This window comes from Zophobas morio, unplaced genomic scaffold (genome assembly GCF_036711695.1).
Source record: "Zophobas morio isolate AGI-343-1 ecotype UQ-CSIRO unplaced genomic scaffold, CSIRO_AGI_Zmor_V1 ptg000075l, whole genome shotgun sequence".
Taxonomy (NCBI): domain Eukaryota; kingdom Metazoa; phylum Arthropoda; class Insecta; order Coleoptera; family Tenebrionidae; genus Zophobas; species Zophobas morio.
In genome coordinates, this window is record NW_026972180.1 from 1,455,488 (window position 1) to 1,469,122 (window position 13,635).

At 27.4% G+C, this 13,635-nt stretch overlaps 1 protein-coding gene across 1 annotated transcript; it reads right to left on the bottom strand.

Moving 5' to 3' along the window:
• Window positions 1-1,868: 1,868 nt before the first annotated feature.
• LOC135143756 (cathepsin B-like) lies at window positions 1,869-12,685 on the bottom strand. The gene is made up of 4 exons (XM_064075682.1): window positions 12,109-12,685; window positions 11,849-12,049; window positions 2,427-2,655; window positions 1,869-2,367 (listed from the first exon to the last, which is right to left on the bottom strand). Exons 1-4 carry the CDS (start codon window positions 12,451-12,453, stop codon window positions 1,976-1,978), a joined length of 1,167 nt encoding a protein of 388 aa, XP_063931752.1. The 5' UTR covers window positions 12,454-12,685; the 3' UTR covers window positions 1,869-1,975.
• Between the last annotated feature and the right edge of the window lie 950 nt (window positions 12,686-13,635).

Below are 13,635 nucleotides of genomic sequence, written 5' to 3' on the forward strand. Positions count from 1 at the left end.
CTCCAATTTTTCTATATTTTAATTTTCGATCTTTTAAATTTTAGGTGTTTCGATTTCTAGAATTTTCAGTTCTTTGGTTTATCAATTTTTCGAATTTTTGAATTTTACATTTTTCAATTTTTTTTTGTCCATTTTGAATTTTTTTGATTTTTCGATTTTTCAATTTCTCGGTTTTGAAAATTTTCAAATTTCTACATTTACATTTTTCGACGTTCCAATTTTCCTTTTTTTCGATTTTCTAGGTTCTTGGTTTTTCAATTTATTGATTTTTTTAAATTTTTGATTTTTCTTTTTTTTTCAAATTTCTCGATTTTCAATTTTTTTACTCTTTCTTCAATTTTTGGCGTTCCTAAGTTTCGATTTTTCGACCTTTCGATTCATGGATTTTTATTTTCCCATTTCTCGTTTTCCCGACTTTTCGATGTTTGTTTTCTGGATTTCTCGAATTTCTCAAACGTTGCATTTTTCAATTTCTCGATTTTTTTTTAAATTTTTGGTTATATTAAATTTACCGATTTTAAATTTTTCAATTTTTTCGTTGTTTCGTTTTAGATTTTTCATTTTTTTTTTTCATTTTTTTATTATGTATTCGATTTTTCAAGTTTTCGGTTTTTTGATTTTTCAATTTTTCAGTGTTTTGATTTTTCATTTTTTCAACTTCTCGATTTGTCGAGATTTCGATGTGTCGATTATTCGATTATTCAATTTCTTGATTTTCCGATTTTTTAATTTATCAATTTTTTAATTTGAAAGTTCGCAATTTTTCAATTATTAATTTTTCGTTTCCTCGACTTCTCTATTTTTCGGTTTTTCACTTCATAATTTCCGATTTTCCTATTTTTCAATTTTTCGAATTCTCAGATTTTGGATTTTTCAATTCTTCAATGTCTAAAATTTTCGATTTTTCAGTCTTTCGGTTCTTTAATTTTACTATATTTTAATTTTTCGATTTTTCTTTTTGTAAATTTTGAAATTTTTCAAATTGCTCAATTTTCAATTTTTGGATTTTTCATTATTTTTATTCTTTTTTTGGATTTTTGACGTTCCTAAGTTTTACGATTTTTCGACTTTTCGATTCATCGATTTTTATTTTTTCATTTCTCCAGCTCTCGAATTTTCAATTTCTCAATTAATCGATTTATCAATTTTTTGATGTGACAGTTTTGGGATTTTCCAATCCATAGATTTTTAAATTTTAGATTTTTCTCTCTCTTATCAATTGCTCAAATTTTCGATCTCAGTTTTGGGATTTTTTAATATTTCGGAGTACCGATTTATAATAATTTGTTTCAGTTTTTCATTTTTTTTGTTTTTTAAAATTTTTAGTTATCAATTTTTTTAATTTCAAAGTTCTCAATTTTTCAATAATTAATTTTTCGATTTAATAACTCATTTTCCGATTTCTCGATCTTTTCATGTTTCGATTTCTCGATGTTTCAACTTTTAGATTTTTCAATTTTTTAGAAATTCAGTCTGAGAATTTTTCAAAATCTCGATTTTTCATTGTTTCGATTTTCCATTTTTTCGATTGTTTTATTTTTCGAGTTCTTAAATTTTACATTTTTCAGTTTTTGGACTTTTTATTCGAATTTTACTATTTTTCAACTTCTCGATATTTTGATTTATATTTTTATGGATTTTTTCCCCATAAAAACAAAAATAACAAAAAAATTGTATAATTGTGTACTGGTTGGGCTTAAAAGACGAAGGAAGTTATACATATATGTATTATAATAATTTTAATAATAATAATAATATTTATTAACTAACTTAACTATTTAATTTTGTAATATTTTAATACTAATTTCTTTATTAATAAATTTAAAACACAGAAATCACAAGACAAAATTATAAAAAATTGTTGAATTTATTTAAATAATTCTTAAGGCACATTGTACAGTGTACATATGGCATTATAAGTAGTAATAACTTAATATAATTTACTTATAGTATAATCACACTTAATAACTCATTGTCAGCTAAATCGAAAATATTTTGGGACTAGATTTTTTATCCTGTCATGAAATACTATACTTAACAATGTTATTATTACTAAACATGCAGACACCCCCAATATTACTGGCCATACAAAATTTTTGCTAGTGGAAAACTCCGATTTAACAGTAGTCCTGACATAACCATCAAGTTTTGGAAGTTTTGGAACTTGTGGAAGTCCAGCTATAACATGCTGTTCGATGGCACACTCATCTACCCCTCTCGTAATTTTGAAAAATCCGTTTAAATTCCCCCACTGACATCCCCAACTGTTTGCTGCCAGCCAATAACGAATCCCGTTTTCCACCCCCCAACCCACAATTTTCACAGAATGTAAGCCTCTTCTCTTCCCGACAGTGTAAAAGTATACACCTAAAAGTTTTATAAGTATGTAAATATCAGACGAGTATATTTTGTGTTGCAATAAAAACCTTGTTTGTAGAATGCAAAGTCTTCGTAGAGTCCCATTGTCACTTGGACGGGACCATTTTCCAGAATTTCCTTTTGGATACATTCTGGTGTTTTGTTTACCATGTAGTACTCGGATCCGAAATGTTTGTCGTCAGCGTAGGGCACGTCGTAGGATGGGTTGTCACACCTCTTGTTACATTCTGTCTTCTTGCTCTGCATGAATTCTGATTCTTGGTACGGTTTGCATCCCTGGAATAAATAAATTCATTAATTTTTTGAGTCACCCTGTATATGCAAAAAAGTACAGACTCGTCATATTTTATAAATTTTAGATAGGATTTATTCGGCGAACTTTTGAGCTGACGTCATCAATTTTTTGGAGGGGATAAGTAAATATATTTTGATTAAAAATTTATCACGCTTATAATAACTGTAAACCATCTGCAAGATTTCAAAGCATTCGGTAAAAATAGAAGTTTTAAATTTAGAAATTTTTCTTTTTTTTAAATATTGAAAAATTGAAAAATCAAGAAATTGAAAAATTCCCAAAATTGAAATGTTGCAAAATTGTGAGACTGAAAACTTGAAAAATTGAGAAATCGAATAATCGAAAAGTTGGAAAATTTTAAAAATCGAAAAACCGAGTTGTCAGAAAGAAAATTCTCTAAATCGAAAATGGAATATGTACTAAAAAATTTGAAAATTGGGAAATCGAAACATCAAAAAAGAGGAAGTTTGAAAAACCGAAAAATTGAAAAATCGATACTTCGAAAACTTGGCAAATCAAAAAGCCAAAAGTTTGTCGAAAAATCGAAAAACCGAGAAATTGAAAAAGTGAAACATCGAGAAATCGAAGCATTAAAAGATAGACAAACGGAAAAGTCGAGAATTCGGAAAATCTAGTAACTGAAATACCCAAAATCAAAAGATGAATAATTGAAAAATTCAAAAACCGAAAAATTCAAAAATCGAAAAACTGAAAAATGGAAAGTGCTAAAAACTAAAAAACTGCAAAGTCGGAAAATGAAAAATTTTAAAAATCAAAAATTTTAAATGCCTAAAAGTGAGACGTTGAAAAATCAAGAATTAAAAAAAAATCGAAATATTAAAAACCTTAAATGAAACAACGAAATATTGCCCCATCGACTAAAAATTCGAAAAATCGAAAATTTTGAAAAAATCAAAACCTGAGACATCGAGAAACCGAAAAATTGAAAAACCGAAAAATTAAAGAAATGAAAAACTAAAAATTTTGTACCCGAACTCCCGAGAAATCGAGAAATCGAGAAATCCAAAAATTGAAAAATCACAAAACTGGAATTTCTGAAAATCGAGAAATTGAAAAATTGAAAATTGGAGAAATTGAACTATTAAAAAATTGGATTAAAAAACTAAAAAATCCTAAAACTGAAATATCGAAAAAGTGAAACATCGTAACGTCGACAATCTAGCAATCACATCTTAAAAATCGAAAAATTGAAAAATTGGAAAAACGGAAAATCGAAAAATTTAAAAGTTGAAAATCTAAATTCGCAAAAAATTTTAAAATCGAAAAATCGAAAAATTCAGTAAACGAAAAATCGAAATCCGAAAAGACGAAAAATAGGCAGTTTGAGCAAAAGTCAAAAAATCTAAAATTTTAAAAATCGAAAAATTTAAAAATCCAGAAGTTGAAAACTTTTCAAAATTGAAATGGTGAAAACTTGAAAAATCGGGAATTCGAAAAGTCGAGAAATCGAACACTGAGATGCGAGAAATCGAAGAATCAAAAAATTGAAAAATTAAAATTTAAAAATCTGATAATGGAAACATCAAAAAATCGAGAAAAATTAAAACATGGAATATTGAGGAATCAAAAGATCGTGATAATGAAATACAGCGATAAACTAAAAATTCGAAAAATCGAAAATTTTGAAAAAATCAAAAAGTTTAAAAAATCGAAAACCTGAGAAATCGAGAAACCGAAAAATTGGAAAATCAAAAAATTAAAGAAATGAAAAACTGAAAATTTAGAAACTGAGAAGTCGAGAATTCGAACAGCGAACAGTCGAAAAAACGAGAAATGGAAAAATCAGAAAAATCAATAAATCGAAAGGTCGAAAAATCGAAAAACTGAAAACTTAGAAACGCCAAAAATTGAAAAATCACAAAACTAAAGTATATAAAAATCGAGAAAATGAAAAATTGAAAATTCGATCAAAAAACTGAAAAATTCTAAAACTGAAATATCGAAAATGTTAAACATCGGAATGTCGACAATCTAGAAATCACATTTTAAAAATCTAAAAAATGAAATATTGTAAAAACGGAAAATCGAAAAATCTAAAAGTTGAAAAACTAAATTCGCAAAAAATTTTAAAATCGAAAAATTGAGCAAACGAAAAATCGAAATCCGAAAAGACGAAAAATAAGAAGTTTGGGCAATCGAAAGGTCAAAAAATCTAAAATTTAAAAAATCTAAAAATCCAAAAATTGAAAATTTTCCAAAATTGAAATGGTGAAAACTTGAAAAATCGGGAAATCGAAAAGTCGAGAAATCTAAAAGTGGAAACATAAAAAAAACGTAAAATCGAATAACTGAAAAATTGAAAATGTAAAATTTAAGAAATCGAAAAATTAAAAACCGAAAAACTGATAAATCAAAAACTCATGAGAAATAGGGAAATTAAAACAGCCTCAAAGTGAAAAACCGAAACATCAAAAAATAAAAAAAAAAACAATTTCTCGAGAAAATGAAAAACTGGAACATGAAAAGATCGTGAAATCGAGAAATGGAAAATTGAGATCTCGAAAAATCAAAAATTACATAAATTAATAGAGAAATTGAAAATTTTCAAAATTAAAACAATTAATAATTCAAAAATTCGAAAAATGAAAAAATCGAAAAATTGAACAATCCAAAAGCTGAAAAATTGAAGAAATCTAAAACTGAGACGTTGAAAAATTGAAAAATTGTGAGATCGAAACGTGAAAAAATTTAAAAATTTGAAAAATTGACAAATACAAAAATGGAATATGCGAAAATTCGAGAAATCGAAAATTCTAAAGTTTAAAAAAAAATCGAAAAATCGAAAATTTTTAAAAAATCAAAAAATTTTAAAAATCTAAAACCTGAAAAATCGAGAAACCGAAAAATTGAAAAATCAAGAGATTAAAGAAATGAAAAACTGAAAATTTAGAAATTGTGAAGTCGAGAATTCGAACACGAAACAGTCGAGAAATCGAAAAATGGAAAATTAGAAAAATCGATAAATCGAAAAGTCGGAAAATCGAAAAACTGAAAACTTAGAAACGCCATAAATTGAAAAATCACAAAACTAAAGTATCTAAACATCGAGAAAATGAAAAATTGAAAATTCGATCAAAAAACTGAAAAATTCTAAAACTGAAATATCGAAAAAGTTAAACATCGAAATGTCGGCAATCTAGAAATCACATTTTAAAAATGGAAAAAATGAAAAATTGGAAAAACGAGAAATCGAAAAATCTAAAAGTTGAAAAACTAAGTTCGCAAAAAACTTTAAAATCGAAAAATTGAGCAAATGAAAAATCGAAATCCGAAAAGACGAAAAATAAGAAGTTTGAGCAATCAGAAAGTCAAAAAATCTAAAATTTAAAAAATTCAAAAATCCAGAAATTGAAAATTTTCCAAAATTGAAATGGTGAAAACTTGAAAAATTGGAAAATCGAAATGTCGAGAAATCAAAAAATCGAAAAATTTTAAAAGTCTAAAACTGAGATGCGAGAAATTGAAAAATCTGAAAGTGGAAACATCAAAAAATCGTAAAATCGAATAACTGAAAAATTGAAAATGTAAAATGTAAGACATCGAAGAATTAAAAACCGAAAAACTGACAAATCAAAAACTCACGAAAATCGAGAAATTAAAACATCCCCAAAGTGAAAAATCGAAACATCAAAGAATAAAAAAAAATCGATTTCTCGAGAAAATGAAAAGATCATGAAATAGAAAAATTGAGATCTCGAAAAATCAAAAATTCGATAAGTTAATAGAGAAATTGAAAATTTTCAAATTTAAAACAATTAATAATTCGAAAATTCAAAAAATTGAAAAATTGAACAAAATTGAACAAACCAAAAGCGGAGAAATTGAAGAAATCTAAAACCGAGACGTTGAAAAATTGAAAAATAGTGACATCGAAACATGAAAAAATTTAAAAATTTGAAAAATTGACAAATACAAAAATGGAAAATTGAAAATTCTAGAAATTGAAAAATCTAAAGTTTTAAAAAAATCGAAAAATTGAAGAATCGAAAGTTTGAAAAATCAATAAATCGAAACATAAAAAAAAAAACAAAAAATCGAAAAAACGAAAACTTGAAATCTCGGCAAGTCGAGAAATCGAAGAATTGAAAAATTCAAAAATTTTTAAAAATCGAAAAATAGAGATGTGAGAAATCGAAAATTCGAAAAATCGAAACATTGGCGTATTTAAAAATTTAAAAATTGGGAAATAGAATATCAAAAATTCGTAAAATCGGAAAATGTAAAAAAAAACGGAAAACTGAGAAATCAAAAGGACGAGAAATTGAGAAATTGAAAAATCGAAAAACTGAAAAATTGAAAGCTAAAAACTAAAAAACTGAAAATCGGAAAATGAAAAATTTTAAAATTCAAAAATTTTAAATACCCAAAAGCGAGACGTCGAAAAGTCAGATCCAGAAACATCAAAAAACAGAACAAGTGAATCATTTAAAATCGAAAAATCTACAAATTATTTAATCGAAATTTTAAAAAACCTCAAATGAAATAACGAAATATTGACATCCATAAACTAAAGATTTGAAAAATCGAAAATTTTGAAAAAATCAAAAAGTTAAAAATATCAAAAGCCTGAGAAATCAAGAAACCGAAAAATTAATGAAATGAAAAACTAAAAATTTAAAAATCGAGAAGTCGAAAATTCGAACACCGAACAGCCGAGAAATCGAAAAATGGATAAACTGAAAACTTAGGAACGCCAAAAATTGAAAAATCACATACTTGAAATTTCTGAAAATCGAGAAATTGAAAAATTGAAAATTGGAGAAATTGAACAATCAACAAATTAAAAGAAAAAAACTAAAAAACTGAAATATCGAAAAAGTGAAACATCGTAATGTCGACAATTTAGAAATCACACCTTAAAAATCGAAAAATTGAAAAACTGGAAAATTGGAAAAATGGAAAATGAAAATTCTAAAAGTTGAAAAACTAAATTCGCAAAAAATTTAAAAATCGAAAAATTGAGTAACCGAAAAATCGAACTGGGCAATCGAAAAGTCAAAAAATCTAAAATTTAAAAAATCGAAAAAATGAAAAATCCCGAAATTGTAAATTTTACATAACTAAAATGGTGAAAAATTGAGCAATCGATAACTTGAAAAATCGGGAAATCGAAAAATCGAAAAATTAAAATTTGAAAACCTGAAAATGGAAATATCAAAAAATCGAATAATTGAAAAATTGAAAATGAAAATTTAAGAAATCGAAAAATTAAAAACAGAAGAACTGATAAATCAAAAATTCTTACCCTATCTTAACACGAGAAATCGAGAAAATAAAACATCCCCAAAGTGGAAATTCGGAACATCGAAAAATTGGAAAATCGAAAAATCGATTTTTCGAGAAAATGTAAAACTGGAACATGAAAAGATCGTGAAATCGAGAAATGGAAAAATTTAGATCTCGAAAAATCGATAATTTGGTAAGTTAATGGAAAAATTGAAAAAATTTATAATTCATTAATAATAAATTAGAAAATTCAAAAAAATTAAAAATCGGAAAATTGCGAAATTAAACTCCCAAAAAATCGTAACACTGAAATCTGGGTAGGTCCAGAAATCGCAATATTGAAAAATCGAACAATTCAAAACTGAAAAATTGAAAAAATCCAAAACCGAGACGTTGAAAAATTGAAAAATCGTGACATGGAAATATCAAAAAATTTAAAAATTTGAAAAACTGAAACATCGAGAAATCGAAGCATTAAAAGATTGACAAAACGAAAAATCGAGAATTCCAAAAATAACTGAAATAGCCAAAATCGAAAAATGAATAATTGAAAAACTGAAAAATTGAAAAATCGGAAAATAAATAATATTAAAAATCAAAAATTTGAAATGCCTGAAGGCGAGACGTTGAAAAGTCGAAAGGTCAAGAAACATCAAAACATAAAAATTTAAAAAATCGAAATACTGAAATATAAAAAAAAAATTGAAGGATTGAAAGATCGAAAAATCGAGAAATCGAAACATCAAAAAATCGAAAAACTGAATCACTTGAAATCGAAAAATTTACAATGTAAAAAATCGTAATATTGAATAACTCCAAATGAAATAACGAAATATTGATAAAATCGAAAATTTTGAAAAAAATCAAAAAATTAAACCCTGAGAAATCGAGAAACCGAAAAATTGAAAATTTAGAAATTGAGATCTCCAGAAATGGAAAAATGAGAAAAATCGATGAATCGAAAAATCGAGAAATCTAAAAATCGAAAAACTGAAATATCTGAAAATCGTGAAATTGAAGAATTGAAAATTCGAGAAATTGAAAAATCAAAAAATTGAATAAAAAACTGAAAAATCAAAAAATGAAACGTTGAAAGTTCGACAAACTAGAAATCACATTTTCAAAATTGAAAAATTGAAAATTTGGAAAAATGAAAAATTGAAAAATTGACCAACCGAAGAATCGAAAACCGAAAAGACGAAATTGAAAATTTTCCAAAATCGAAATGGTGAAAATTTGAAAAATCAAATAACTGACTAATTAAAATTTAAAAATCTGAAAATGGAAACATAAAAAATCGAATAATTGAAAAATTAAAAATATAAAATTTAAGAAATCGAAAAATTAAAAACCTAAAAACTGATAAAGCAAGAACTCTTATCTTATCTCAACACGAGAAATCGAGAAATTAAAACATCCCTAAAGTGAAAAATCGAAACAATGAAATTGGAAAATCGAAAAATCAATTTCTCAAGAAAATGAAAAACTGGAACGTGAAAAGATCGTGAAAGTTAATAGAGAAATTGAAAAATTTTAAATTTAAAACAATTAATAATTCGAAAATTCAACAAATTGCAAAACCGAAAAATTGAACGATCCAAAAATTGAAAAAATCTAAAACCGAGACGTTGAAAAATTGAAAAAGCGCGACAGCGAAACATCAAAAAATTTAAAATTAGAAATACTGAAAAATACAAAAATCGAATAATTGAAAAATCGAGGAATCAAAAAATCTAACGTTCAAAAAAATCGAAAAATTAAAATATTGAAACATTGAAGAGACGAAAGATTGAAAAATCAATAAATCGAAACATCAAAAAGACAAAACACAAAAAATCGAAAAATTGAAATCTCGGTAAGTCGAGAAATCGAAGAATTGAAAAATTCATAAATTTTAAAAATCGAAAAATCGAGATGCGAGAAATCGAATTATGAAAAATTCGTAAAATCGAAAAATGTAAAAAAAAACCGAAAAACTGAGGAATCAAAAAAACGAGAAATTGAGAAATTGAAAAATCGAAAAACTGAAAAATTGAAAGAGCTAAAAACTGAAAAATTGAAAATGAAAAATATTAAAATTCAAAATTTTGAAATGCCCAAGAGCGAGACGTCGAAAAGTCGAAAGATCAAGAAATATGAAAAACACAAAAACTGAATAATTTAAAATCGAAAAATCTAAAATTTAATAAAACGAAATCTTAAAAAACCTCAAATGAAATAACGAAATACTGACATCGATAAACTAAAAATTCGAAAAATATAAAATTTTGAAAAAATCAAAAAATTTTAAAAACTGAAACCTAAGAAATCGAGAAACCGAAAAATTGGAAAATCGAAAAATTAAGGAAATGAAAAACGAAAACTTTAGTCGAGAAATCGAACACCGAATAGTCGAGAGATCAAGAAATGGAAAAATCAGAAAAACTCTAAAAATTGAGAAATCGAAAAATCGAAAAACTGAAAACTTAGGAACGCCAAAATTAAAAAATCACAAAACTGAAATATTGGAATGTCGACACGTTTTAAAAATCGAAAAATTGAAAAATTGGAAAAATGGAAAATGGAAAAATCTAAAAGTTGAAAAACTAAATTCGCAAAAACTTTAAAAATCGAAAAACCGAGATGCGACAAATCGAAAATTCGAAAAATTGAAATATTGACATATGTATTAAAAATTTTAAAAATCGAGAAAATCGAAATATCAAAAAATCGAAACGTTGAAATCCCGATAAACCTAAAAATTGAAAAAATGTAAAACCGAGATGATGAAAAATCGAAAAATCTAAAATTAAAGAAGTCGAATAATTAAAATATGGAAACACAGAGGAATCGAAAGATTGAGAAATCAAGAAATCGAAATATCAAAAAAGAAAAAACGAAAAACTGGAATATGAAAATATCGTGAAATCGAGAAATGGAAAAATTGAGATCTCGAAAAATCGAAAATCAAAAAACTGAAAAGTCGAAAGACTGCGAAATTGAACTTTCGAAAACTCGTAAAACTGAAATCTCGGTAAATCGAGAAATCGAGAATTGAAAAATTGAACAATCGAAAAACTGAAAAATGTAGGAATTGAAAATTTTCCAAAATTGAAATGTTGAAGAGTTGAGCCATCAAAAACCTGAAAAATCGAGGAATTAAAAAATTCAAAAACTTTAAAAATCGAAAAACCGAGATGCGAGAAATCGAAAATTTGAAAAATCGAAACATTGACATATTACAAAATTTTAAAATCGAGAAATCGAAATATCAAAAAATCGTAAAATCGAAAAACGTATAAAAAACGAAAAACTGATAAATCAAAAAAAACGAGAAATTGAGAAATTGAAACATTACCAAACCGAATTCTCGAAAAAATCCAAAAATCGGCAAGTCGAAAAATCGAAAAACCAAAAAAATGAATTATTGAGATATTAAAAATTTCCAAAACAAATATTGAAAAATCAAGAAACCAAGAAATTGAAAAACTGGAAAATCGAAAAATTGAAAAATCGGTTAATCGGGAAATGGAAAACTTAGGGACAAACCAGAAATATATCAAAATTAAGAAATCGAAAAGCAGAAAAATCTAAAAATTGAGAAATTGAAAAATTGTTAAAAAATGCTTCACAATTTTGATTTTTTTTTCCAAAATTTGGCTACCTAAACTAAAAACTCAGATTCACAAACTACAAATGGAGGAATACGTTACTTCATATAGTTTAAATAATGTCACGACTGAGGTGTGTGACTGTGACAATAACATTTATTATTATAAAATTTGGTCAGCATTTTACTATCTACATAATACTTCTAACATACAAAATTTGGCAACAACCGGTTCGATAATTTCGGATATTACTTGTGTAATAAAAATCGACAAACAGACAACCACTTTAAACTAAAAGGTAACATTAAAAAAAGTACTTTCGAGTTTTTGCCTTTACCTGGAAAGAATTGAAGCCTCCTCCAGAAACAATTCCATGGTTTGCATAATAATGCCAGGCCTTTGACGACACCCCAACAGTACACCCGCTGTCACAGTAGGAACAACACGACACAAGATCTTGTGGAGAAAATTGAAATTTAACTCTTCCATTTGTTTTAATGCACAGTCTGTCTGACATGACACTCGTTGCAGCAAAAGCCTACAAATTTTTATAGTTATCAATTGGTTTATATATTTCATTTAATTATTTTGACTCACCCAGCAAGCTTCGCACTGTCCCTGATTCTCTACCCTCCCAATAACGTCGCTACATTCCGGCCAGTGCGTCCTAGCATCAAAGCTTTCTGGAATCTGGACATCTTCCAGGTTGCAGGGTTTGTCCGGAACATACGATTCACGTCGCAGGAAGATTCGCACATTTGAACGAGTGAGCGTCTTCACGGTAAAATTTCCTACGAAGTGTTTTCCAGCTTTCCATGATGTCTGTCTTGAGTTTATTAATGTAAGAAAATAGTCGACGGTGACGTTTTCCGATTTTACATGACTAGAATACAACAACGACGCTAAACAAAGAAGCGAAAAACTGGACACAGCAGGGAACATTTAAGCTTGCACAATACAACACCACTGAATTAAAATTATGCTTTTCCGACTTCTGTCGGCTGAATTGGGTTTTCCAGGTTCATCATCACTCACACTACAAGAACTGGGACGGCACACATATTGTGAAATAAATTCCTTGCTTGAGATAGTCGACAGTGGACAGTGAGTACATTCATGGACGTGGGACAACGAACTGCAAGCCGGTTAACTGTTCAAAGCAGAATATTATGTTTCGGGCTGTGATTTCGGCGAAGATATAGCGTGCCGAAGGACAACCAGTTGGTTTGGTTTACATGTGGATTTTACGCTGGGATAGAGGAGTCGAAGATTCAGATGGGATTTACCCAACGCGATTACAGTTGTATTAAAATTCATGGATTTTCCCTTGATTCGCCTCTTTCTTTCTTCCTCTTTCGCGAAATATTCAATGTTCAGTAGAACCTCGATAATCCGAATTAACTGGAGAAAAGGCGTGTTGGGATTAGCAATTTGTTTTTCCAAAATCGACCGTTGAAATATCGAAATTTTTAGAAATTTACAAAAATTCGCATTTCGTAGTGATTTTTTCTAAAATGTTGCTCCACGACTATCAACATCCTACATTTTTGGAATCAGCACGTCGAGATCTACGTCCCTGAATTTTTTCACAATTTTTAGAACATTTTCTTAAAAGTGAAATTTTCCCACTTCTTCAAATTTCGGCCAATTTTTGACAATTTCGAAACGTAACTAAATACATTTTCTTGTAGATTTCGAGCTGTGGAACTCAATTCTCGCTTCGTTTCTTTGATAACTGCACGGTTTTTCCGGAATCGACCGTTGAAATATCGAAATTTTTGGAAATTTTCAAAAATTCGCGTTTCGTAGTGATTCTTTCGAAAATGTTGCTCCGTGACCATCAACATCCTATATTTTTGGAATCAGCACGTCGAGATCTACCTACGTCCCTGAATTTTTTCACAATTTTTAGAGGACTTTCTTAAAAGTGAAATTTTTCCAATGGTCCCCCCTTCTTCAAATTTCGGCCAATTTTTGACATTTTCGAAACTTAACTAAATACATTTTCTTGTAGATTTAGAGCTGTGGAACTCAATTCTCGCTTCGTTTCTTTGATAACTGCACGGTTTTTCCGGAATCGACCGTTGAAATATCGAAATTTTTGGAAATTTTCAAAAATTCGCA

Coding starts and splice junctions, on each gene's coding strand:
- LOC135143756 (XM_064075682.1), bottom strand. CDS start 12,453: ATGTTCCCTGCTGTGTCCAGTTTTTCGCTTCTTTGTTTAGCGTCGTTG. Junction 12,050..12,108: donor GACAGTGCGAAGCTTGCTGG/GTGAGTCAAAAT, acceptor AAAAATTTGTAG/GCTTTTGCTGCAACGAGTGT. Junction 2,656..11,848: donor GAGGCTTCAATTCTTTCCAG/GTAAAGGCAAAA, acceptor TATTTATTCCAG/GGATGCAAACCGTACCAAGA.